General features: G+C 40.2%; 1 protein-coding gene across 1 annotated transcript in view; it reads left to right on the plus strand.

Moving 5' to 3' along the window:
- LOC116519673 (receptor tyrosine-protein kinase erbB-4-like) overlaps positions 1 to 16,377 on the plus strand; it is a 237,659-nt gene extending 221,282 nt beyond the window's left edge. Inside the window, exons 16-19 of the mRNA XM_032233689.1 lie at positions 5,368 to 5,500; positions 14,697 to 14,819; positions 15,657 to 15,755; positions 16,264 to 16,377. Coding sequence (XP_032089580.1) covers positions 5,368 to 5,500; positions 14,697 to 14,819; positions 15,657 to 15,755; positions 16,264 to 16,377 — 469 coding nt within the window. The remainder of the gene's footprint in view (positions 1 to 5,367; positions 5,501 to 14,696; positions 14,820 to 15,656; positions 15,756 to 16,263) is intronic.
- The last annotated feature ends 10,184 nt before the right edge of the window (positions 16,378 to 26,561 follow it).

Below are 26,561 nucleotides of genomic sequence, written 5' to 3' on the forward strand. Positions count from 1 at the left end.
TATCCTCATTAGTGACTGTTGGGGGCATGCAAGGGGGATTCTGTCCAGGTAAAAACAAAAAAAACCCATCACTTCCATAGTGCTGACTGGCATTCCTCTTGGCTTCAGCTGTTTAGTTCTAGCAGAAACAGGCCATAACTTCAGCCAGAGCCTGAATCTAGTTGGACTGCTCTGAGTTCAATAGCAATAGCAATAGCAGTTAGACTTATATATCGCTTCATAGGGCTTTCAGCCCTCTCTAAGCGGTTTACAGAGTCAGCATATCGCCCCCACAGTCTGGGTCCTCATTTTATCCACCTCGGAAGGATGGAAGGCTGAGTTCACCTTGAGCCGGTGAGATTAGAACCGCTGAACTGCAGATAACAGTCAGCTGAAGTGGCCTGCAGTACTGCACTCTAACCACTGCGCCACCTCAGTTAAAGCTAACGTATGCCTCATGGGTTCGAAAGGAATCCTCGTGGAGCAATTTCTGCCAAGGAATCTTCAGAGACTGGCAGAAAGGCAATTATATATGTAGATACTATATACGTACATATTCAGTTCCATTTCTGAAAAAAGAATGCCACTATGAAGAGGGAAGGAGAGGGCCAAGTCTACCTTCTGATCCTAGTGTCTCTCCATGTTGTGGTCCGCTGGTGGCCTGTGGAACTGGCAGCAGAGTTGGACAGTGAGGAGGTTGGGCAGGAACATGGGCCAGTCCTGGAGTCTGGGGAAGGCTCGGACGAGTGCTCTGCATTGGAGGCAGAGAGGGGGCCAGGGCCATCTGGGAGTTATGTGCTGCCTCCAGAGTCTCGGACATCAGCAAGGCAGAGGAACAGGGGGAGCTTTTTCCCAGTGTGCACATGCGCAGAGCTGCCAGAAGGCAAGAATAGTTAAGACAAAAGGGGCAACTTGGGAGTAAGGCTTGGAGATGATTGGCCCCTCCCATAAGACATAAAGAAGGAGCAAAGGCGTGTGAGCCTTTGCAGGAAGCAACTTTGTTCATTCTGGTTTGTTTAAATTCTGAAGCTCTGTTTGACTCTGTACACCTTGCAAAGCTAATTGGCAATTAAATCTTCGGCAGCGTTTCGAGGGAGATAAAGGTGGGTGCTTATCAGCCTTATCCTGAAAGACTTTGGCAGACTTCTGTTAGACTCTTTATAAACTATTTGTGACTCATTACGGCTGTGAATGAACATAATTCATAGCCGTTGAAATAAAAAAAGGATTTTTGGGACTAAGCATGTGCTTTTTTACTGTCTCGGGAAGCCTAGTTCAGAATACGCCAATCCTAATGTTTTGAGAAATGGTCATCTTGCAATAGATGTGGTCACTCCAAAATAAAGAATAGTGACTGGTCATTGTAATACATTGGTTCATATCTGAGTGAGAGACAAGTACACTCTGAAATTGTGTTGTTTCGTATTAAAACTGTGAGACTGATCAGTTAGTTAAATGTCCACAGCACAGCAGGACCATTTGTTTTACATCAATACAGTGCAGTGCATATTGCATATTTGATTAAGTTCCCCAATTAAATAATACTGGAAGGAAACATCAGATTGATTTTACTTGACTATTCCTGCTACCTGCTAAATGTCAACCACATCTGAGCTACAGCTGAATCACTAGAAAGGATGTCACCATAGCAAATTGACCCCTTAGCGTATAATGTGCTTCTGTACAATGTGGTACATGCTTATATATGGGTGGAAAGCACATTTTTGTTCAATATACCAAAATAATAGAGTGAGCCAAATGTGATATGACTGAGTGAAGCATAGCCTGACTTGATTTGCAATGTATAACAGAGACGTTTCAGGCACGAAAAATAATCTGGAGAAACGTTATAGGTTTGGTTTTCAAATCATGTTTTTTTGGTTTGGCAGTCCTAGACTGTTTCTGTCTAGAGAGCAGGTTTTTGTTCATTTTTCTATCTTTTGCCTTTTTCCCTAAAAAATATAAAGATGAATAAGATATGGAAAGAATGGTTCTTTCCCTTTGACTAAACTTGCTTCACCTGAAAAACCAATTCAGCTATTTTTGACACGGTTAACTCAAGCTAAATTAGACACCAACTTGCATATTTTAAATTAAGCACTGTTTCTTTTAACAAAATCAGATAATTGTGATGGAAGTTTGGGAAAGTTCGTCTGTTATTTTTTTCTAATTTTCAATGCTATTAAATCAAATATTGTAGAATAGCATTTACAATTTTCCCCCAAGATTCTCACCGCATTTTAAATTATTTACACTAACTCTTCATAATTTAAATCAGTCTACTGTTGATGCCATTTCATTCTGCAATTAAGAAGTTTATCTCATGGTGTACCAATATCAAGTTCTACCGTCCTTTCACTAGAGCTTCTATATATCTGTGAGAGAATGTTGTGTGTTGTTGATGCGTTAGGAGATAATATAGACTAAGATATAAATTTGGGTGACTGTTTCATATGTTTCTGGGAAGTTCAAATATGTAGCGTTCCCTCCCTCTGCTATATAAAATATCCGTTTTTCCTCCTACCTGCCAGACTTCACCGATACATTGTCTGAATTAGAAGGTTAACAGAAGGATTCAAGGACATACTGTAGCTCTTGATAAGAGTTTTATTGCAGACATTAGAAAAGCTGTTAATTTAACCTACAGCTACAACACATCCAATGTTCAAATCTCATATCTTTTTATTTGTGGGTCATGGCAGCATGAAAGTTACATCATATCCTTTGGGAGGTTAACACCACTATGTTATGATGGTAACTCTTGCCATGGAATCAAGGCATGGTGTCCTCAGACTGGGATTATCAAAAATATACTGGCTCAGAGCTGACAGAAAGGTGGGAGACAATTGTACAATCAAGTTTCTCCCTTTGGCTTCCTTTTGATGGTCAATTGAACCAGTCAGTTAGCTGTGTGTTTGTGTGTGTGTGTGCGTGCACACACACACACATAGCTGTGTATACCATGTTTCTCTGAAAATAAGACCTGGTCTTATATTTCTTTTGGCTCCAAAAGAGACATTAGGACTTATTTTCAGGGTGATCAGCCCAGCTGGGGGCCCCACCCCCTGGCACATGTGCAAGAGGCAGCAAACACGTGGGAGTTGATAGTGTCCTCCAGCAGCTATAGCCTGCAGGCCCCTTGGTCAGTGCACTCTGGGGATGCGCAGCCTGTGCAGTGCAGGTGAGTTGATTACCTGTTCAAGCAATAGATTGAGGCAGAGCCATGAGGAGAAGGCAGGCAATCCCAATGCGCCATGCAGGCCGCAGGCAAGCCGAGCAACACGAAGACAAGCCTTCTGTGGCCACCTGCCCACTTTTGTGATTCCAAATAGCATCCAAAATTAAATCAGAGTCCAAGGCAAAGTATTGCTCAAAGTTCCAATTTATTAAGAGAGCACACCTGGAAAAACCCAAATCTGAAAGTTCCCAGTTTCCCCCACCCAGTTTAAAATTCACAATCTTGCATTCGCTGGCTGGGGAATTCTGGGAGTTGAAGTCCAGACATCTTCAAGTTGACTAGGTTGAGAAACGCTGGCCTATGCCCACATGGTGCATCAGGATTGCCTTCCTTCCCCCCACACCTCTGCCTCCCTCTGCTGCTGGTGCAATGAGCCTCCACAGCCAGCTGCCCACTCTGGCCCATCAACCCAGCTTTCCCAGGACCCACACAGCACATCCAAGTCTCCTGCTTTCCCTCCTCATGCCTCTGCCTCCCTCTGCTGCTGGTGCTGCTGTGCGAAAACGAACCTCCCACAACCTCATGCCTGCTCCAGCCCAGCAATTCTTGGCTTTCCGGCGGCTCATGCAGCATATTTGAATCACATGCCTCCCTCCCTCACCTGTACCTCTGCCTGCTGCTTTGACAGGTAATTAACTCACATGTGCTGCACAGGCTGCAGCTGCTGCCAGACACCGTCAGCCCCTACACACTCCTCGCCTCCAGTGCTGGCCATGTACACACACACACACACACACACACGATGGCAACCTTCATCGTATTATATTATAGGAGTATGCAAATAATGAGGCTAGGGCTCATTTTCTGGTTAGGTCTTATTTTCAGGAAAATACCGTATTTATGTACATTTCCATGTATGGCATGCAGGAACATCTGCTACAATACACAATCTTAATCTATTCTAGATTAACATTATTTTATTGTTCATTAACACATAAAATTTAACCACAACTAATGTAATTTTTATAAAGAATTCACTGCAACTCACCCATGCCAAAATTTAAAAATTATATTCTTGACTGCTTTTATCATTTAGGTTTGTGGTTTCCAGTTATAAGGAGAGTGCCATTCTGTTTTAAATATGATAATGTCAGTGGTTTTTTTGGGTGGATGTATGTGAATCAAGGTCACTCACGGCTATTACAATAGTGTAGTACATTAGGCAAGGAATGTGTTAATTAACTCATCACAGATGGTGCTCAGCATCCAAAACCATTAAAGAGTTTTTGTGACACTGGGAAGGATAAATTTTATGGGTCAAGTGTTAGCATCTAGCACTTGTACCATTAAAGAGCATTCAGGTTAAAATCTTTATCTGCTTTGGCAGCAACTTTTCCTTGTGTTTACGTGCTCCTTGTTTTTATGGGTAAATGAAGGACCAAGAATGTTTAATGGCAGTAATGCTCTAGAGATGAAGTAAAAAAAACTGAGCCATTTGGAGATTATATTAATATTCACACAGCAGTCGGACTCCTCAATTTTAGCAGTCAAACCAAGATTTGAACATACAGATCTAATGATATCCATCCAGAAGATAAGAACTCTTGCACTTGGTTCGTGAACACGGGCTCGCTAACCTCTGGTGTTCTGATTATGTGAACCACCCGTCCCCTAATTCATTGAACTACTGTATAAGAAGGAGAAGTCGGTACAGCAAAATCCGATGGGCAACATTCTATTATTATAAGCAGTCTCAAAGAAAGTAATATACGCCTTCTGTGGAGATTATTTCCTGGCCTGGTCAAAGAAAAGCAGATTCTGCCTGGAGAAGATGATTCCCTAGGGAAGCGGGAGCCAACCCATATTGGGCATTATAGAGTTTTTCCATTAAATATTTTCATGCAAAGCTTGGTTTTTTTCATTAAGTATTTTCAAACTATATGTTGGTCTGCCTTTTCATTCATCTAGTCCATTTTTATTCTCCAAAGCTTGCATGATGGCTGATTGTGTTTCTAACAACAAATATTCCAGAACAAATGTGATAAAAATGTTACCACCCCTTTTGTTGTTGTTGTTGCACTGTTTAGAACGTAGCAAAACTAACTGCACAATTTCATAAAACGTACATGTGTTTCTAAGAAATTAATTTGAAAGGATGCACGTATTTTATTCCTGGGATTCAGCATTCTTTTTGGGGTTCTGATTTGCAGAACCCCCCTGATTGCCGCAGGAGTGATCGGAGGACTCTTCATCGTCGTCATTTTGGGCCTCACGTTTGCCGTTTACGTGAGGCGTAAGAGCATTAAAAAAAAGAGGGCTTTACGGAGGTTCCTGGAGACTGAGGTAAAGATTGAATCCTTTTCCTGTAAATATATGCCAGGTGCTTTAAAAGTACTGTTCTTCTTTGTCTTGGTTATTTCACTCTTCTACGTATGTGTATATGTATAGATATTTTTAAGAAAATTCTAATGTTCCAAATATCTGTAAAGAAACTAAGGTTTTTACTGCAGAACAGTAACAGTACATTGAGGAATGCCTTGTACTTCTGCTTTTGATTTATTTATTTATTTGTTTATTTGTTTATTTATTTATTTGTCTTGTATGCCGCCCACTCCTGGAGGACTCCGGGCGGCTCACAAAAGACAAGGGAAAGAGGGGAACAAGACAAAGACAACATATTAACAACAAAACCAACATTCACAATTTCCGTGGAGGTAGATGCTTCTCAGCTCCCCCCAGCCTGCTGGAGCAGCCAGGACTTGGTGGCTGTGCGGAAGGCCGGGAGGGTAGTAAGGGTCCGGATCTCAACAGGGAGCTCGTTCCAGAGGGCCGGAGCTGCAACAGAGAAGGACCTCCCCCGGGGGGGTCGCCAGCCGACATTGGCTGGCAGATGGAATCCGCAGGAGATCCCTGGATCTTATATAAACAGATAAATCCCTGATGATCCCTGGATATTATAGAAACAGATAAATAACAAAAAGTTATTTGCGTCAGTTTTCAGTTCCTTTCGTCCACTTACATCTTCAAATAGCAGGGATGTGCTAATTTCACATTAGTTTACTCAAACGAGAAATAATCTCACAACTCAGACAACCTGCACCAACACCTCCTGTTCCTATCATGATAGAAGGCGAACAACATTTTAAAATTAAGGAAATCCTGGACTCTTGGACCCACAGGGGAAAAAACCCAATACTTGGAAGCATTTACCTTCATTCCGTTAGTCCACTTACATCTTCAAAAGGAAGGGATGTGCTAATTTCGGAAGTAATTTTAGATTATACCAAAATTTATCCAGAAAGTAAAAACTAGTATGCACAACATACATACACACAAATTGATTCATTGCTAATATATTTAATCAGTATATATTTTATTTATTTTCATTCACATATATTTATTTAGATTTATCTACCAGAAAGGTCAATGGATTTTAGGGGGCATACAAAATAAAACAAATGAAAAATGCACTGTAAAACCACATATGCAAATATAGTTTTTTACAAGTGACAAATTTTGAGTCACCAATCCTTGCAACTTAATTTAAAACAAAATTTAAGGCCAGAAATGTCAATTGTCAAGATCATAAACTTGGTGGGGAGGGAGGAGTTCCTCAATATTGAATATCTCATTTAGGGCAGTAGAAAGAAATGTCATTTGCTTAATCTTCCCAAAACATTGGGGCTAATTGTAGATTTTGACCTCAAGAACGCTGGGTCCCGTTTTTACAATACTACTCCCTGGGAACCAGAATAGAAAATGATTTCATTGTGAGTTTTGCATTGTAGAAGAGAATGGCTTTGGGAACGCATTGACCACATGGGTTCTGCTGCTGCAAAAATGTGGCCTGCAAGATTATGGTAGCTTTATGGATGTAAATCATAAATTGCCTACTACCACTACTTCTAAAATAAGCATGAAAAGGATTTATACCATGAAACGAGTATTTCAGATTTTGTACATCATCTGTATACAATTTTGTTCCTCCTTACATTTCTATTTAAGTTTTGACATCTTCATTGTAGTACCTGAAAATTAATTAAGGGAAGTGGTGTGTAAAAATTATTGTGTCAGGTTTACATCCACAGCTTTTTTCTCTTTGTTATTTGTTTCTGTTCTTAATTAATAATGTAATTCCCTGCTCCCCATAATTTTGCCTGCACAGCAAAGACTGTATTCAGCTAATTAAGTCATCTGCAATGTTCATAGAGGCGTGATAATGATGCTCAAAAGGTAGCACATGGGGCAGTTAGCCCTTCAAGCAGACTCTTTGAAACACTGCAGTGGCTTCTTAATCCAATTTGAGCAGGAGGGCTCTTTAATTATTTTCCTTATCCAGAGAAAAGATAGGCTATTTGTCAGTGTTTAGAGGCCAGGCGTTTCTCATTTATTTTTTAGAGAAAAATATATTTCCAATCAAAAGCTGGGCAGCGTCCTAATCACGGGATGTTATCTGACTAAGTTCCATTTTCTTGAGTCGTTGAGAAGACTATGAATCCGAGCTCTATTCTTGCTTGCTACTCCTGCATAATCCTGGAAACCTCAATTTAACACTGAACTCCTTTTCCACTACCACAAAAAGGAAATCTTTCCTTGTGAGATTTTTAAATTATTTTTTTAAAAGTTTTTAATTATTATTTTCAAAACTGGTTGAATTTCATTTTAATATGTGCTTGTTCTATGGCATTGTTTATTGCCTTACAATAGTAAATCTAATGGGATAGATATCAATGGTTTTATAAATAAAATATTTGTATAACACATAAAATGGCATAATAGCAATTAATGTACTTTTATCAATGTTCGACATTCATATGAGTTTAAGCAAAGATCTCAAGATGACTTAATATATAAGCTACATACTTTTTAACCAAGTGATATGCCTCAATGAACTCAGAAAACAGACTGAACAGAAAAATATAAAATTTAGTGTTAGACATTTATTAGAAAAGAACAAAGATTAAAAAAAAAGTTGTTGTCTATCCTAGCTTGGTCAGTTAGCAAAGAAAGATTTTGGGTTTCCTGCCCAAAGTATATGATTAACCTTTCCATGTCTCCTTCCACCACCACCATCACCACCATACGGTTATCAAGAAGTGTCCAATTGGGTGCTAACGAATTGTTTTGGGAAACAGTCCATGTCTTCGCAGTTAGTATTCCTTTCTTGACTTGAAGAAGCTGGTGTTTCTCACGGGACTGTCTAAGACAGTGTTTCTCAACCTTGGCAACTTTAAGTCCTGTGAATTTCAACTCCCAGAATCCCCCAGCCAGCATAATGCATTCGCTGGCTGGGGAATTCTGGGAGTTGAAGTCCGGACATCTTCAAGTTGCCAAGGTTGAGAAACACTGACCTAGATCATTTATATATATGGTGAAAAGTACGAGGTGCAAGAAAGAATCTTGAGGCCTCCCACTGCATGTTTCCCTTCCTCTAGATCTAGTTCCATTGAAGACTACATGCTGACTGTGATTGATCTGTCAATGGAGAATCCACCTTGCTTGCTTCCAGTACCATAATTGCCTTGCTCACATATTCACTGCTTTTCCAGGATTTCTCAGGTGTTGATGTTAGGCTGATTGATATGTAGTTTCCTGGATCCATCTTTTTATTCTTTTTGAAGATTGGAACCACATCGGTTCTTTTTCAGTCCTCTGGTAGTTTTCCTGTGCTCCAGAAGCTCTGAAAGATTTCATTTAGGGGTTCTAAAGTCATATCTGCCAGTTCCTTCAAAACTCTGGGATGTAATCCCTCTGGTCCTGGCAATTTGAACTCTTCTACAGAGGATAGTTGTTCTTATCTATTTTGACGTGCATTCCTGTTCTGTCTCCTACAGTGCTGCTTTTGATAGGTTTGAATATTTTGTTTTACTTTTGAAGAGAGATGCAAAGAATGAATTAAGTAGTTCCACTTTCTCCCTACTACTTGTTATCTCTTTGTCAATATATATTTTTTCATCATTTTTGGCATTTGTTGTAAGTGTTACTTCATTTTTAGCCTTAGCTTTCCTAGCTCATTCCTTGCAGATTTGTGCTATTTGCTAGTATTCTGTTTTAGTTATATGTCCTTTTTTATATTTATCTTTTTTTTCTTTCAGTTTGTTGGAGAGTTCTTTATGCAACCATGCTCGTTTCATCTAGTGTCTCTTGTTTTCTTTCTCTGTGGTATTGTGTTAGACTGGGCTTTTATACTCATTTTTCAGTGTTGCCAAAATGTCTTGAGCTGTTATTCCCTTTAGAGCTTCCATCCATAGATTCCATCCTAAATTGTCTTTTAGTTATAAGTGAGCTCTTTTAAAGTCTAAGACACTAGTTTGACTTTGTTCAATAACTTGTGCTTGCTTTGTGTTGAATTCCAGCATGGTCACTCTCCCCCCAAGTTTCCGCAATTTCAGCTCCATCTATCATTTCATTCCTATTACTGATTGCAGTATAGCTGACTCTCGAGTTCTCTTCTCTGTCTTTTGGATGACAATGTTGTCAGAAAGGCTCACCAGGAAACTGTTTGATCTTCCCCTTCCTACAGAGTTTGTCTCCCAGTTGATGTCAGGGTAGTTGAAGTCCCCCAGTACTACTGTCACACACACACACACACACACACACACACACACACATGTATGATCATTTTTATCATCATGCATGACTGAGATTAAAATGAAGATTCATCTCCTTGTAGTGAATGGATATGAAGTATTTCACAAAGCTGTGCTTCAAACTGAATGTTTTTCCTGCTGTTTCTGGAAATGTTATGGATGATATGCTATTTTAAAACCTTACTTCTGTGTATAGAGAATGCAGGGGATAGGATGGGAGATGTAATTTGTAGCGCTCATTACTATTTCCCACTTCAGAAATTATTATATAAATCAGGCTTTGATAACTTTATTTGCAAGAGAGATTGCCAGATGCAAAACAAATAAGCCAAGCAAAACAATATGCCAAATCAGGCCTTGATGAAGCACAGATGATGCATATGCAAAAAAAAATTATCTCAGAAATAAAACTCTATGCCCTACATTCAGCCATAAAAGCAAAACACCTTCTATGATCACCCCAATACCACCCTATGGATATCCATGGGGCAACCAACTTATTTTTACTGTGCAAATGTATAAAGCATTGTGGCATCATGTCAGATCCCTAAAAGTGATACTGCCATTCAATTGGGAGGAGGAGGGACATGGAGTTAAATCACTAGCTGTACCTGTAACAACTGAGTTTTACAACTTTACAACTGATTTCCTGTCACCGGAAAACTGAAGGTCCCAGCACCTCTGAAGGGATGTTTATGATGGCCAAACGTCATTAAACCCATGATACAAGACAATGAACTAGCCTCTAAAGTAACCACCAGGGAAAATGAGACACTTTGGACACCACCCAAATTTTTAAACAAGCTTTAACCACCGAAGAATGGTGTTTGAGCCACAAAGACAGTTGCCTGATGAAAGATAACCTAGCTTGGGTGGGAGAGAAGTTGCATGTTCCAGCTAGCCAATGACTGTACTTAATGGAAAGGTGCCACGACTCCAAACTAGCAGGACACTTTGGTTCTGTAAAAACTTTACATCTAATTAAAAGGCAATTTTGGTGGCTATCACTTAAAAAAGGACATAGAGAGCTATGTAGCCAGCTGTCCAATTTGTGCGGCAGCTAAAAGACTCCAAGGCAAAATGCCAGGACTCTTACAGAAGGTAGCTGAGCCTTCAGCACCCTGGAAGGAGATTGCTATGGATTTTATTGTCGAACTACCAGAAAGCTCAGGAAATACTATCATTTGGATCATAACAAACTTCTTTTTCAAAACCGACACATTTCATACCAATACTTAACAATAGAACAATACTTAAGTCATTGCAGCCATCAAAGAAATTAGAGCCAAATTTCATTGGACCTTTCCCGATCACCAGAGTTATCAACCCAGTGACAGTAGAATTACTCCTTCCAAAGACACTCAGGCAAGTCCATCCAGTGTTTCACATTAGTTTACTCAAACGAGAAGTAATCTCACAACTCAGACCACCTGCACCTACACCTCCTGTTCCTATCATGATAGAAGGCGAACAACATTTTGAAATTAAGGAAATCCTGGACTCTAGGAACCACAGGGGGAAAACCCAATACTTAGTTGCTTGGAAGCATTTATCTTCATCCCAAAATGAATGGGTAGTGAAACACCTTCTTAGGGCCCCTGCTCTATTGAAAAAAATTCACTCCCAATACCCTGATAAACCCTAAAATACTATGATGCAATTTCTTTTCCTATCTTTTCACAGGTGGATCTCTCATTTTTCTAAAGAATGTCAGCTTGTCTGATCCCTAAAAGTGATACTGCCATTCAGTTGGGATGAGGGAGGGACACGGAGTTAAATCACTAGCTGTACCTGTAACAACTGAGTTTTACAACTTTACAACTGATTTCCTGTCACCGGAAAAGTGAAGGTCCCAGCATCTCTGGAGGGATGTTTATGGTAGCCATGTGGGATAACTTACTTTAATGTCTAACTAGAAATAACCAGGGGAATGTTTGTTTTATTGACTCCCAGGGCAGAAGAGTTAAGGAAGCATCTTCACACTTGTGTATTGGTCAGAATCTGCATTTGGACAAAGGGGAGGGGTCATTATCAGCTTAATCCCATTTGCATGGCCTAAAGGTTTTCAGATGCTGCTTTGCCTCTAATGGTTTTCCATCCTGCTTGATTTAAGGTTCCTTTTGAAATAATCCATTTCAAGAGTCTTTACTTTCTTAAGTTAGGAGAGCAACCGTTACACATTGAGACATTCAGTAACTAATCTGAACTTTTTAGAAGCTCAATTGCCACTACAGAGTATCAATTACCTGCAAAAAATATCCAATCAAAAGCAGCTGAATCGGTTAATTTTTTCTAAGAATCAAGTATGTTGATCGTTGTCAGGACCAGATCTCATCTAAAAAACTCATTCATGGAAACAGTTTTAATAAACACAAGTTAACTTGTCAGCACTACAGAATAGGTGTTATCTAAGAATGAATAGAAATTAAGGAAACTGACATATTTTAAAACAATTGACATGTCTTGTATTGTTAGGGCAGTATAAGAAACTAGAAAGCCTTTAAGATTTCCATGTTACCAAACTCTTCGCTACTTATCTGGAAATCAATGGATTAAATTTTTGTCACCTATTGTCCAAATGTATTATCTACCATCTTTGGGAATACAGTCATCCAGATGTTCATGTTGGTGTCATCATTACACAAAACGCGGAAGCCCTTCCCAGTACCTGGACAACATATCCAGTGCTTCAGTGATAAGGGCTTTAGCCCTCCTCCACCTACAGACCAAGCCTTCAAAATCTTGAAGGGAGATTTTGTAAGCTCTCTGTTGAACAGCGCCTCTGTCCTTGTAGCATTGGTCAAGCAGAGAACCTTATCCATTATGTCCTCCATTGCCCCATTTACAATGAGATCAGGCCAAATTATTAATGGCAAATGAACTCAAGGACTCTGACCTTGAAAAATTGAATTATTTCCTTGCAGATGTGTTTCCAAATGTCAGCAACCAAATTGCTATATTTGCTCAGCTGTCATTTAAACTTAGAAAAAAAATACTTAAAGTTCTTAGTTGTGCATTGGCTTTATTTTGTTGTAACCTTTTGTCTAATACTTTCATCATGCTGTTTTAAAATTTCAATGTTTTATTGTTTTTTCTATTATATTTTATGGCATTCTTATGTTATGACCTATAGTTACAACAATACACATTACTTACTTTGCAACGCACATGTTGCTGAAACAGAAAAATTCCTACAGTAAAAGAGTAAAATGATGCCTGAAATAGTTTTTACCAGTTGTGAATTAAGTTTGGTTCTCCACAAACATAACTAGTTTTTCCTCTAAGAAAATTAGTGAAAGGTTTATAAGAGTTCATAAATAAATAAGCTACTGTAAGTTAGTTTGTCAGGTTATAAAGAACAAACAGAAGCAAACATGTTTCTGCAGAACAAAACTGTTTCTATAACATGTATACTATAAAAACTTTAATTATTTCTTTCTAAGTTTCAATGGCAACAAAGCAAATGTCGCATATTAATTTACATAGTTTTGCAATGCCAGGCGTCTTAAGTATTTATTGAGACAATTTGGTGTAATAGTTTAAAGTATCAGGCTAGAAACTGGGAAGCAGTTCTCCCAACGACCCATAAGATCCCACAAGCTGGGCCTCCTTCGGGTACCGTCGACTGGGCAATGCCGGTTGGCGACTACTCGGGGGAGGTCTTTCTCTGTAGCTGCCCCGGCCCTGTGGAATGATCTACCCGCAGAGATCCGGACCCTTCCCACTTGCATTAAAACCTGGCTGTTCCGGCAGGCCTGGGGCTGTTGACTCCAAAATACGGTCCAGCCCCATTCAGAATGGAGTGCATGATGTGTTGTATTTTATATCTATCTTTTCTCCCTGTATCTTACTTTTTTTTATTTTGATTATTTTTGTTGTAAGCCGCCCGGAGTCCCACGGGATTGGGCGGCCTATAAATCTTATTAAACTTATTAAACTTATTATTAAACTTATGAGCAGAGAGTTCTAGTTCTGTCTTAGCAAAAAGCCAGCTGGGTAACCTTGGCCCAGCCATTCTCTCTCAGCCCTAAGGAGCAGGTAATGGAAAGCACTCTGAAAAATCTTGCCTAGAAAACGGGAGGAACTTGTGCAAGCAGCTGCAGGAAGCAACACTGATTTGAACACATACACATATATACACACCTAAAACAAAATTCCACATAAACTATACAGGATTTGCTATAAAATTAATGTCTCTGTTGTCTTTAAGATTTGTTTTAAAAGAGAGAAAATGCTACCCAGATAATGAAATCATGGGAATCAGAATGATACCATTTAATGTGAAGAAGGAAATCCATTCTTGTTCTTAAAACTGACATTCTGTGGAATGGCTTCGTATGGACAGAGAAAGGATCATTGTTAAACATTTTGAAGCCAAATGCCAAAAGTTCACTCTGAGATGTTCTAATGAGCAGTTAAGGTTAAGATCTGCCCCAGCCAGAGAAGCTCCCTGAGTGATTTTGGGTGAATGGCTCTCTGTCAACCAGCCCACCTCTCTAGGTAGTTGTTATGAGGGAAAAGTGAAGGAGGGAGTGCTGTCTTCGGATCTGAAGGAAAGTTGGGCTATAACAAAGAAACAAATAAATTCTCTCATTTTAAATGCAAACACACACACACAAAGAGCATAACTAAACAAAATTTATTTAGAAAAGAGATTTTCTTAAAGAGATTTGTTTCTCATTTTGCTGTTAAGGCAATGGAAGCCGATGCCTATTTCTTCAAAAGTTGATCCTACTGAGTTCAGTGGAGCTTGCTTCCTAGTAATTGTCTAATCTCAGTTTTCATTATCTTAATTTTTGCTGGATGGCGTCAAGAATAAATAAAAGCACAATAGGGAGCTGCATGAAAGATAAGATACAAACAATATCTACTATGTTAAAATCCAACTACGGATAGTGCTTTTCATGGCTTCTTACTATCTTTTGTTGTTGTTGTTGTTGTTGTTACAGCTGGTAGAACCTTTGACTCCTAGTGGCACAGCACCCAACCAGGCACAACTTCGCATTTTGAAGGAAACTGAGCTAAAGCGTGTCAAGATCCTTGGATCGGGGGCCTTTGGGACTGTCTATAAGGTATGTTTCCTTAACAGCAGTACTCCATCAACTATTGTTCCCAGATCTTATGATTATCCACTGGCTTCCCGTCGGTCTCCGGACGCGCTTCAAGGTGCTGGTTATTACCTTTAAAGCCCTACATGGACTAGGACCTGGTTATCTGCGAGACCACCTCCTGCCACATACCTCCCAACAGCTGATAAGATCTTACAGGCTGGGCCTCCTCTGGGTGCCGCCGACCGGACAATGCCAGCTGGCGACCCCTCGGGGGAGGGCCTTCTCTGTAGCTGCTCTGGCCCTGTGGAACGATCTGCCTGCAGAGATCCGGACCCTTCCCACCCTCTCGGCCTTCTGAAAAGCCACTAAAATCTGGCTGTTCTGGCAGGCCTGGGGCTGTTGACCCTTGAATGAGGTCCAGCCCCCATCTAGGTTTGAGTGCATGGTGTGTTGTTTTAAATCTGTTTTTGTTTTTTTCCCTATATTTTATTTTATTTTACTCTTGTATTTGTAAGCCGCCCGGAGTCCCACGGGATTGGGCGGCATATAAATTTATTAAATTACGAATTACGAATGGCAGAAATCAATGGGCTTCTAGAATAGGATGTCAATTTCCTTTTCTTAAAAATGTTCAATTTAATATAAACCCTCTTGTTTCTCCTCTTAATGAATTGAATGGCCAGGAAGAAGTTGGGAAAGGTTGGGAAGAGTTGGGGGACCAAAGGCTGTGCAATTTGTTTTACTAGTGCCTAGGTTAGCTTGTGGAAGTGTAGTGGTGTGGTCAAACTAAGGTCAAAGAGGACTTTTTTTTTTTTTACATTGAGACATGCTCTTGTTCACTTTGTCTTCCCTCTTTAGGGCATTTGGGTTCCTGAGGGAGAGAGTGTAAAGATTCCTGTAGCGATTAAAATACTGAATGAGACAACTGGTCCAAAGGCTAACGTGGAGTTTATGGATGTAAGTAATATTAATGTCCCATTTCAGTGATATATATATGTATGTTATTGATAATTTTAAGGGGGAGAGGAATTATTTGTATGCTTCTTTCAGTTTACAAGCTAACAACTTCCATGTAATGACAAAAGCAACATTTATACACACACACTGCATACGAATAATAGCAATGGCAATAGCACTTAGACATATTCTGCTTCACAGTGTTTTACAGCACTCTCTCAGTAGTATGCAGAGTCGGCATATTGTCCACAAGAATCTGGATCCTCATTTAACTGATCTCAGGAGGAGGGAAGGTTGAGTCAATCTTGAGCCTATCAGGACTCAACTCCAAAACTATAGGCAGAATTAGCCTGCAATTCTGCATTCTAACTCCTAGGGCTCCTGTAAATTATACATAGACAACCCCTAGCCAACCACTAAAGTATCCTGCACCCAAACTCTCTTGTTTTTTTTCTTTTATCATTTCCTCATTAATATATTAATTTCTATGAATTTGATGCTCACTCAGACCTATCTTTTCAATGTCCTTAACCACGCAAGGCTCCCACCACATCATACCAATCATTTGATCCACAAGGGAGAAGCAGAGGCATTCTCTGCAATTATCAATACAATACAATAGCAGAGTTGGAAGGGACCTTGGAGGTCATCTAGTCCAACCCCCTACCTAGGCAGGAAACCCTATATCCTTTCAGACAAATGGTTATCCAACATCTTCTTAAAGACTTCCAGTGTTGGCGCATTCAGAACTTCTGGAGGCAACTTCGGTTCCACTGATTCATTGTTCTCACTGTCAGGAAATTTCTCCTCAGTTCTAAGTTGCTTCTCTCCTTGATTAGTTTCCACCCATTGCTTCTTGTTCTGCCCTCAGGTGCCTTGGAGAATAGTTTGAGATATTGGAAGTCTGCTATCCTGTCTCCCCTGGTCCTTCTTTTCATTAAACTAGACATATCCAGTTCCTGCAACCGTTCTTCATATGTTTTAGCCTCCATTCCCCTAATCCTCTTTGTTGCTCTTCTCTGCACTCTTTCCAGAGTCTCCACATCTTTTCTACATCGTGGCGACCAAAACTGAGTGCAGGATTCCAAGTGTGGCCTTACCAAGGCCTTATAAAGTGGTATTAACCCTTCACGTGATCTTGATTCTATCCTTCTGTTTATGCAGCCTAGAACTGTGTTGGCTTTTTTGGCAGCTGCTGCACACTGCTGCTGCCAATGGTTGTCCACTAGGACTCCAAGATCCCTTTCACAGTTAGTACTGTTCAGGAAGGTACCACCTATACTGCACCTGTGCATTTTTTTTGTTACTTAAATGTAGAACCTGACTCTTTTCACCATTGAATTTCATTTTATTAGATAGTGCCCAATGTTTAAGTTTGTCAAGATCCTTCTGTAACTTGACCCTGTCTTCTGGAGTGTTGGCTATTTCTGCCAGCTTGGTGTCATCTGCAAATTTGATGAGTTCCCCATTTATCCCCTCATCCAAATCATTGATGAAGATGTTGAAGAGTACTGGGCCCAAAACAGAGCCTTGGGGAACTCCACTGCATACTTCCCTCCATGTAGGTGCTGTTCCATTGAGGACGACACGTTGAGTGTGGTTGGTCAGCCAGTTACGAATCCATCTGGTGGTGATGCTGTCTAACCCACATTCTTCTACTTTATCTAGTAGTAGGTTATGGTCTACCTTATCAAGTGCCTTACTGAAGTCCAAGTAAACTATATCGACGGCATTCCTCTGGTCCACTAATTTTGTCACATTATCAAAGAATGCACTAAGATTAGTCTGGCATGATCTGTTTTTGACAAACCCATGTTGGCTTTTGGCTACTACTTTGTTTACTTCTAGGTGTTTGCTAATTCGTTGCTTGATTATCTTTTCCAGAATCTTTCCTGGTATTGAGGTCAGGCTGATAGGTCTGTAGTTTCCTGGATCTATTTTTCCCCCCTTTTTGAAGATGGGAACCACATCAGCTCTTTTCCAGTCCTCTGGCAGTTCCCCGGTGCTCCAGGATCTCTGAAAGATAAAGTTCAGTGGTTCTGAGATCTCGTCTACGAGTTCCTTCAGAACCCTGGGGTGTAATCCATCCGTTCCTGGTGATTTGAACTCATCTAGGGTAGACAGGTGCTCACTTACCATTTTCTTCCCTATTTCAACTTGTGTTCCTAATCTGATTTTTGTGGTGCTGTTTTTGATAGATTGGACTGTTTTATCCCTTTGTGTAAAGACAGATGCAAAATATGAGTTAAATAGTTCTGCTTTCTCCCTGTTGCTTGTCACCTTCTTGCCACTTTCTCCCAGCAGTGGACCAATTGTTTCCTTAACTTTTTTCTTGTTTTTAACATGTTGGAAGAAGCTTTTTTTGTTATTTTTTTACTTTTGTGGCAAACCTTTCTTCATTGTGAGCCTTAGCTTTCCTCACTTTATCTTTATATGCTCAGCCTATTTGCTGATATTCTGCCTTAGTTATGTCCCCCCCTTTCCACTTTTTATACTTATGGAATCAGACCCTTTGGAATCAGCTACCCCCACAGATCCAGACCTTACCCACCCTCATGGCCTTCAGGAAAGCTGTTAAAACCTGGCTGTTCTGGCAGGCCTGGGGCTGTTGACCTCATTGCTGAGGTCCAGCCCCGATTAGAATGAATGCATGTGTTGTGTTTTAAACTGTCTTTCCTTTTTTTTTTCTTTTTTTTTTTCCTCTTTGTAAGCCGCCCAGAGTCCTTCGGGATTGGGCGGCATATAAATTTTAACAATAAACAATAATAAAAAATAAACTTATCTTTTTTGTCTTTAAATTTGTCAGAGAGTTCTTTATGCAGCCATGCTGGTTTCTTTTGGGAGCTGTTATTTTTCTTCTTCATTGGTATTGTACTAGACTGGGCTTTTGTAATCTCATTTTTCAAAAATGTGACCATTTTTCTCAGACAGAAAGAACCATGTGGATGAAAACTTCGACTGGCTTAGAAATGTCAATAACAATCAATATTTATTAGATAGTAAGTATAGTTAGATTCGGTGTGGAGAGATTGATCAATTCAGATTTATTTGATTCAGATTTCTGAATCAGTTTTTTTTTTTTAGGCTTTTGCACAATTGATTTGAAGACATTCAGTTTATTCACCCCAAATCAATCGGATTTAAGATTTCCCGCTGCTGATCTTTATTCTGTGCTCTAGCAATTCTGCTTCCTTCTAGAAAGAATAGCTTTTTTCTGTCTTCTGATGACTTCTAGTTTTGATTACCATGACGAATATGGTCTCTTTTTGGACACACATTGCTAATTGATACTGGTTGATGGAAATATACTTCAAGTACGTAATTTGTTTCTGAATGCAATTCAGCATACTGATGTGCCTTGAAATCTTAAATAAGTCAGAACCTCTTTTCTTGAAGGGTTGTCTTCTTGAAAAAGGATCTGCCTATGTTGATGAGAGCAAAGGAAGGATCATGGGTATATCTCTGTGCAATAGCTCTTCTGTGATAAAGTTGCAAATTCAGTCAAGGCTGTTGAAGCCACTTTTATTTAGAGATACAGATATAGGCACACATTGGATAGGTTATAATCATAGTACAAACAGAACTCTCCCACCAACTGGCAAAATGAACCCTATTGTCCCTTGAGCTAACTTTTGGGAATAAAAATGGCTCTTGGCTCGATAGATAGATAGATAGATAGATAGATAGATAGATAGATAGATAGATAGATAGACAGACAGACAGACAGACAGACAGACAGACAGACAGACAGACAGACAGACAGACAGACAGACAGACACACACACACACACACACACACACACACACCTTTGGCTTATGTGCTTTGGATAATTACAAGTCTCAAATTTAAGGCTTCATATTCTTTTCACTGCAAATATTTTGAACTCAGCTGTTGCCTTTTGATGGCAAAATAGAGGAATAAGATGTCATATGATATGGTGACTGACTCATGCATAAATGACTATTTTAGCATAGCCCATTAGAGTGATAATACAAGAGATATGCAAGTGGAATTTTGCCTGCTTTCTGTGGAAGACCAAGTGATTAGCACTAGGAGCTTGGCTTTCTCTTCATTCCCTGAATGATGGCAGAAAGAAACGGAGAGCAAGGAGTCCTTTTTGTGACCAGTTGGGCCCTTAAATGTTGCAGGGCTAGAGAAGAATAAGCCACAGCAATTCAGTAACTCAGCTGTCATTTCACAGCCCTTGAACATTTTCTAATGTACTCATAATGACTATAATGACATAATGCACCTTGTAACTAGATGATGTGGCAGCTCCTTCCTATATGGATCACAACAGGAAACTGTGAAGTGAATAGCAAAGAAAATCCCGATGTTTGAATGGTGCCTTTTCCTTCCATCCCAGTTCTTTTCATTTTCATTCATCTTTCTTTGCTTTAAACAATAGAAATTTTATTAGGATTTTATGGGATTGAAACCCATGAAGTCCCAAAGTTCTGAACTGCACTTTTTATTACCCTGAGTTAGGTAGCCTCAACTTTGCATGTGTCAGGAAAATGGGTGGGAATCTGGATAATTTAATTTGCTCCTACTCTCTATCACCAAAAGGCCTTATGTGGGTTTTCTTTTCTCTCCCCACCTTCAATAACTTGAATAGCCTTGGGGACAATGTATCTTGACTTTGGTGCATCATTTGTTACTCTACTTCAGTGGTTCCCAAACTTGGCAACTTTAAGACTTGTGGACTTCAACTCCCAGAATTCTCCAGCCAGCTCTGCTGGCTGGAGAATTCTGGGAGTTGAAATCCACAAGTCTTAAAGTTGCCAAGTTTGGGAACCACTGCTCTACTTTAGAGGAGAAAATATCTCGTCCATACTTTGAACAGAGAAAATCACAGATCTCAGCTGTCTAACAACTTTTTATCTTAACTGTTCTTCAGAGAAGACAGAGTCTACCCATAAACTCAGCTGAGATTTGAAGCTTGAGCCTTGCAAAAATTGTTAAAGGGTATGTCTTGATAATTAGATTGCAAGAACAAAACAACCCTTTTATAAGCATATTTCTGCTGCTCTGAAATGTCATCATTTTTATGAAGAACCTGACTTGTTTTACAAAATGTGAGTTTAGAAGGAGCTGCGATTTCTTATAGTTTTTTTTTCTCTTAGCTACTTCAACTTGCTTTGTTTTAATTATTTAGGGAAATGATCAAAATGCAATTAATAGCAAGAGATTACATTTCTAACTTAGGGAGAAGAAGAACAGCCCTGAGAAAGTTTTCTACAATTGAGAGAACCTGGAGATTTCTCTGTTCAATTATTTGTATGGTGGTGTTTCTGCAATTTAAGGAATGTGATAAATGAATGTGATAAATTCAATTGCAAGTTCTTATAATCCCATCCCCATAGCCACTTCTTTACATAAATGTATGTAACAGTATTATATATTTCATTATTCTGTTATGAATGCATATCCATTACAACTAATTTGTTGACTTTTAGTGGTACGAATCCTTGATCCACTGTTGTATCTTCTGAATCACATTGGGGCCTAAACTAATCTATAGTATCTCAAGGACTATTATAGCCATAAGATGTACCTGCACATTGGAGGTAATACTGGTAGTCCTTGACTTGGGACCTGAATTTCCATTGCTAAGTGATGTGGTTGTAAAGTGTAACATCACTTGACCCATATTCCCTTACTTAGCAACAACAATCCTGGCATTCTCCTTTGCCATCGTTAACTGAATTCCACCAGTCATTAGCCAAGGATCTACCCAATCCAAGCCATTCTGGACTTGGGCCTTCCCAGCCTCAGGCCTTAGTAAGGTGTTGTGACTCAGCAGAAGCTTGCTGTGAGTTGAGTCGGGATGCAGGAATAATGAGCAGCTGTTGCTCGTTAGGGTCGTCTTTTGCAGATAAAGACAGATGGTGCCACGCCTTAGTGGCAGAAGTCAACATTTGTGGTTCATCGTTTGTTTGTTCGTGAGTCAGTTCCGTGATACAAAGAGGCACTTGGATAAGTGATTTGCTTTCTGTAAACCTGGTTTGCTGTAAGAGCTTTTTGTTTTTGCATTTGCTGTGTACCTTTTTGCCAGAGACTTTATCTACATTTACTTTTGGGCTCGCAGCCAGCTTGAGCCAAGACTGATAAAGATATTTCCTTTGAAGTTCTGTTGTTTGTGAACGAGCGAAGGGGGGGGGGGTCAGAACAGTAAGGGAACTCCCCCAAACTGCCTGTTTCCTGCTCATTTTTGCTGTTACCCTCGCACCCTGTCTTGGGGACAGCAAAAAGCCCCAGAACTATGCAACTCTAGGGCTGCTTGCTACGCTACGGCTCAGTGACTTCTTGGTATGCTGTAGCTCTGGGGCTGCCAGAAGCCCCTAAAACACAGTGCAGTGTGCTGCAGCTGCAGCTGCCCCAAAACGTTCCAGCCCTCCCAGGAAGCTCCAGCAGTGCAGCACAAAAGTGCAGTGACCCTGGAAAGCTCCAGTGATGTGATGCAAAGCTTCAGCCACCCCCCAGCAACACAGCGCAAAGCCCTAGCAGCCCCAGAAAGCTCCAGATGCCCCGCATTCCACCACCCCAGCTGCCCTTGTGCCATTTCCTTGCTCCCATTTCTGACAAGGTGTCCCTGCGAGGCAATTGCTGGCCATGTGAGGCCATCGTCCTCAGGTCTCGCAAGGCAACTGCCATGCATGGACCTTGGGAAGAAAGCCTTGTGTGGCCAGCAGCTGCTTCCCAAAGGAACCAGTTAGGCATGCTTGGTCAGCAGAGCAGCAGGGAGGGTGGAGTGCAGGGCACCAAAGGGGAATAAATAGGGGAATATAGGCAAGTGGGGAGAGTTGTAGATTGTAGATTGTAGAAGTTTATTTGTATGTCGCCCTTTTCCCTGGGGGGACTCAGGGCGGCTCACAACCCAAAGGGGAGGGGGGAGACAAACTTTTAACATATAAGACAATACATAATTAAAAAACACAACATTCATACCATTCGGGTGGGGTAAAGTCTTTAGCCCCAGGCCTGATGGGATAGCCAGATTCTGAGGGCTGTGCGGAAGGTCTGGAGGGTGGTGAGGGTCCGAATCTCCACGGGGAGATCGTTCCATAGGGTCGGAGCTGCCACCGAGAAGGCTCTCCTCCGCGTGGTTGCCAGTCGACATTGACCGGCAGATGGAACTCGGAGGAGGCCTAATCGATGAGATCTAATAGGTCGCGTGGAGGTGATTGGCAGTAGGCGGTCTCTCAAGTACCAAGTTGAAGCACTCCTGCAATCACAAGGGCAGGTGGGCTGCCAAGCATCTAAATAGTGATCATGCAACCATGTGGGCATTGCAACAGTCATAACTTTGGGGTCCGATCATAAGGCCCTTTGTTCAGCACCTTCAAATGGCCACTAAGTTGTTATAATTCAAGAACTACCTGTAATTAGATCTGTATTCTCAGTGGAGGAATAGCAATAGCAGTTAGACTTATATACCGCTTCATAGGGCTTTCAGCCCCCTCTAAGCCATTTAAAGAGTCAGCATATTGCCCCCAACAACAATCCGGGTCCTCATTTTACCCACCTCGGAAGGATGGAAGGCTGAGTCAACCCTGAGCCGGTGAGATTTGAACCGCCGAACTGCAGTCAGCTGAAGTAGCCTGCAGTGCTGCATTTAACCACTGCGCCACCTCGGCTCTTAGGAAGGATGAGACACAAATGTGTTAAACATTATAGCAGCAGGTTGGTCAAAACTTGCCATTTATCATTGGGGGGGGGGTACATTTTAATCATCCCTTCACAAAACTCCCTGACAGTATAAAAGTAACGCTAAAATACAGACCCTCACATGTGTTAAAAGTCTTTTATTAGATTAATGCATGGATCTATATCCAGCAAATCCTTGGAGTGCTAGATAACTCAGATAGCAACGTAAATGCTTCTTTATTGCTTCCTTTATCTTTCTTGAATTCTGAATAAGTAAAAAGAAAATAACCATTTCGGTACAATTAAGGTAAGTGCAAGACTGCAGGATCCATTCTAACACGATAATAGCCTACCAGATAATAAACAATATATACAAAAAGAAAGGCATAACTTTATTTAACATAGCATCCCTGCAGAACTCCAAGTGTTCTTAAGAAAGCCATAAAAACTTGGCTCTTCCAGGCAAACTTAGCGGGTTGAGATGGTGTAATGTTCTCTTTACAAATTTTAAAAATGTAAATGATGTCCCCAGCCTGTATCTGAAGTGTTCTGGGCTTTCATTTTTTACATTCTTGCTATTTTCTTTTTCATCTAATTTACCAGACATGTAATGTATTATGTATGTATGTCACACAAAGTAGCATAAAAATGCACTAAGTAAAAATAGAAAAATATTAAACTTCAGATAATGCAGCACACTGGCAAACAGCATGCGGACGAGCAACTCTCTTGCCCCCCTATCCAAAACATTCTCATATTCACACACAACCAAAGGTGGCATTAAAAGGGCAAGAAAAGTAGACTTCTACATTAAGGTCAGCGTAAGGTAGATAGATAACTTCAAGAAGTGAAAGAGAAAGACACCAGGAGCAGATCTTCTTTACAAGTGAATGAGCTTTAATTACTCCTCACAAATAACCTTTGGAGTGCAAGAGCTGTTGTTAAGGAAATCCGCTGCCCTTCGCTCCCCTCCAAAACTGCTATAAGGATTGCAGTGAAGACTAGGAGGACCAGAGAAATTTGTGTTGTTTCCCCAAAAGGTTTGAATTTCTCAGTCAGGAGTGCAGAGAACGGAAGCAGGCAACTGCCCCTAGAGTTGTGTAAGAAATGTAGAATAAGTTTAGTATAACTTTGAAAAATGTGGGAAGAGGATTTTAATGCAAGAGGGTATAAGTTTGGGTTATTAGGTGCTATCGGTAGAGGGAACTGGCTTTAGTTCTGATGTAACAAGGAACATTCAGACCTGGCAATGCCATGTGAGATTCTGGAAAGCTTCAGCCAAGTTCTAGCCTACCAAATTAAACCTAATAGTCTGAAACTCTTGATTGATTCTTGTTTAAAAAAATAGCTCTTCAAAGAAATATTAACCCTTATAGCAATAGCAATAGCAGTTCGACTTATATACCGCTTCATAGGGCTTTCAGCCCTCTCTAAGCGGTTTACAAAGTCAGCATATTGCCCCCAACAATCCAGGTCCTCGTTTTAACCCACCTCGGAAGGATGGAAGGCTGAGTCAACCTTGAGCCGGTGAGATTTGAACAACCGAACTGCTGAACTGTCAGCTGAAGTAGCCTGCAGTGCTGCACTCTAACCACTGCGCCACCTCGGCTCCCTTATGCTCTGTTATGCTCAACCCTTCTAATTTGTTTTAACGCAGAGTAGATCATTTTATTGAAAGTTAGGAGAATATTGTTGATGATCTATCATCAGAGTGTCAACTCTACATAGTGGAGTACATTCATGATAGAATGTAAAAAAAAATATATTTAGAATATTAGTAAAACAGAGAAATTAAGCCCCACTATCCAGTGTTCCTTGCAGTAGGTAAAGATAATAAACACCTCTGTATTAAAGCTTGATTCCTGACATATCCATGCTGTTTCCTTGGCAGTGTTGTAGAAATAAATTGTCATTGCCTTCTTTCTGGACAGATTTGAATTCCCAGTCTAGCCCAAAGCCCTGGTATTTCTAGTGATTTATTCCTCTATACACTTAAATGTTTCATTATCTCTCTGAAAATAATTAGGGCTGCAAGCATAACTCTGCATACATAGACTTCTTTGGGAGTCCCCAAGCTCATTGATATGAAGACAGTTTGACTGATCTGGTTAGCCAATATTGGGCCAGAAGCTAATAATAGAAGACACTGCTGCTACGTTGCTAGGAGAAAGTTAAACCAAAGGTTTGGAGATATGATTTGAAATAATTCTCCTGTATTCACTTGTTTCCTGATAACAAAGCCTGTAAATTGGGTTGGTTTTGTAAGCAAAATCCAAGCCAGCTTCTTGGTTTCTTCCACGTATTCTGGCTCTCTAATATCTCTGGAAAGAAATCTTGCTAACTAGAGATAATGTTTTGTTTAGCAAGACATGAAGAAAGAGGAAGTGAGAGAGGTGGATGTCTCTCTATCAGTCTGTACTCACTCACACATAAATACATGGCAATGAATACAATCAGCCAATGGATCCATTTTTTTCATCATATTGGAAGTTCAGCAATATGTATAATGAAGTTTAGGACAATGAAGTTTAATTCTTCCATTATCAATGGGCATAATTTTTATTTAAAAAGGCAACACATTATTTATTTATACAATATACAGAGTCATATACAGAGAAAGCATACTTTGCTGGGTCAAAATGCAGTAGAAATGGCTTCCTGCCGTAGCCCTCATTCTTCCTAGGAACATAGTACTTTGTCCCTGTATATTTTCTGGAAGCACTATGAAAATCTGGTCCTCATTGTGGATCAGCTCAGAAAAGAAGATTTATCAATTATCATTCAATACATAGACATTTCAGTGTATGAGTTCCTGGGGGAAACAGTCTTGCTTACTTGAGGATACTCACCTTTGAAATTGTTTGAGAAAAGGTTTCATTTGCTTACTCTTTGGAGCAATCAACTTGTAAAAACCGGAAACTGGATTATCCATTACCTTTATCTACTTTTGATGGGGATGAGAGGGAGGCAGGTCAGACCCATTCTATTTGCCATTTATGAAAGTACTCTCTACTCGTGATTTCGAGGGAATCTCTACTCGTGATTTAGATTGTAGACTCATCCTCATGCTGAATCTCAGTCAGTAGATAAACAGACATATGTTAAACAAATTTCTATTTTAAAACTGTTTCTAAAACAGTTAAAATCACAATGCA

This window comes from Thamnophis elegans, chromosome 1, assembly GCF_009769535.1.
Source record: "Thamnophis elegans isolate rThaEle1 chromosome 1, rThaEle1.pri, whole genome shotgun sequence".
Taxonomy (NCBI): Eukaryota; Metazoa; Chordata; class Lepidosauria; order Squamata; family Colubridae; genus Thamnophis; species Thamnophis elegans.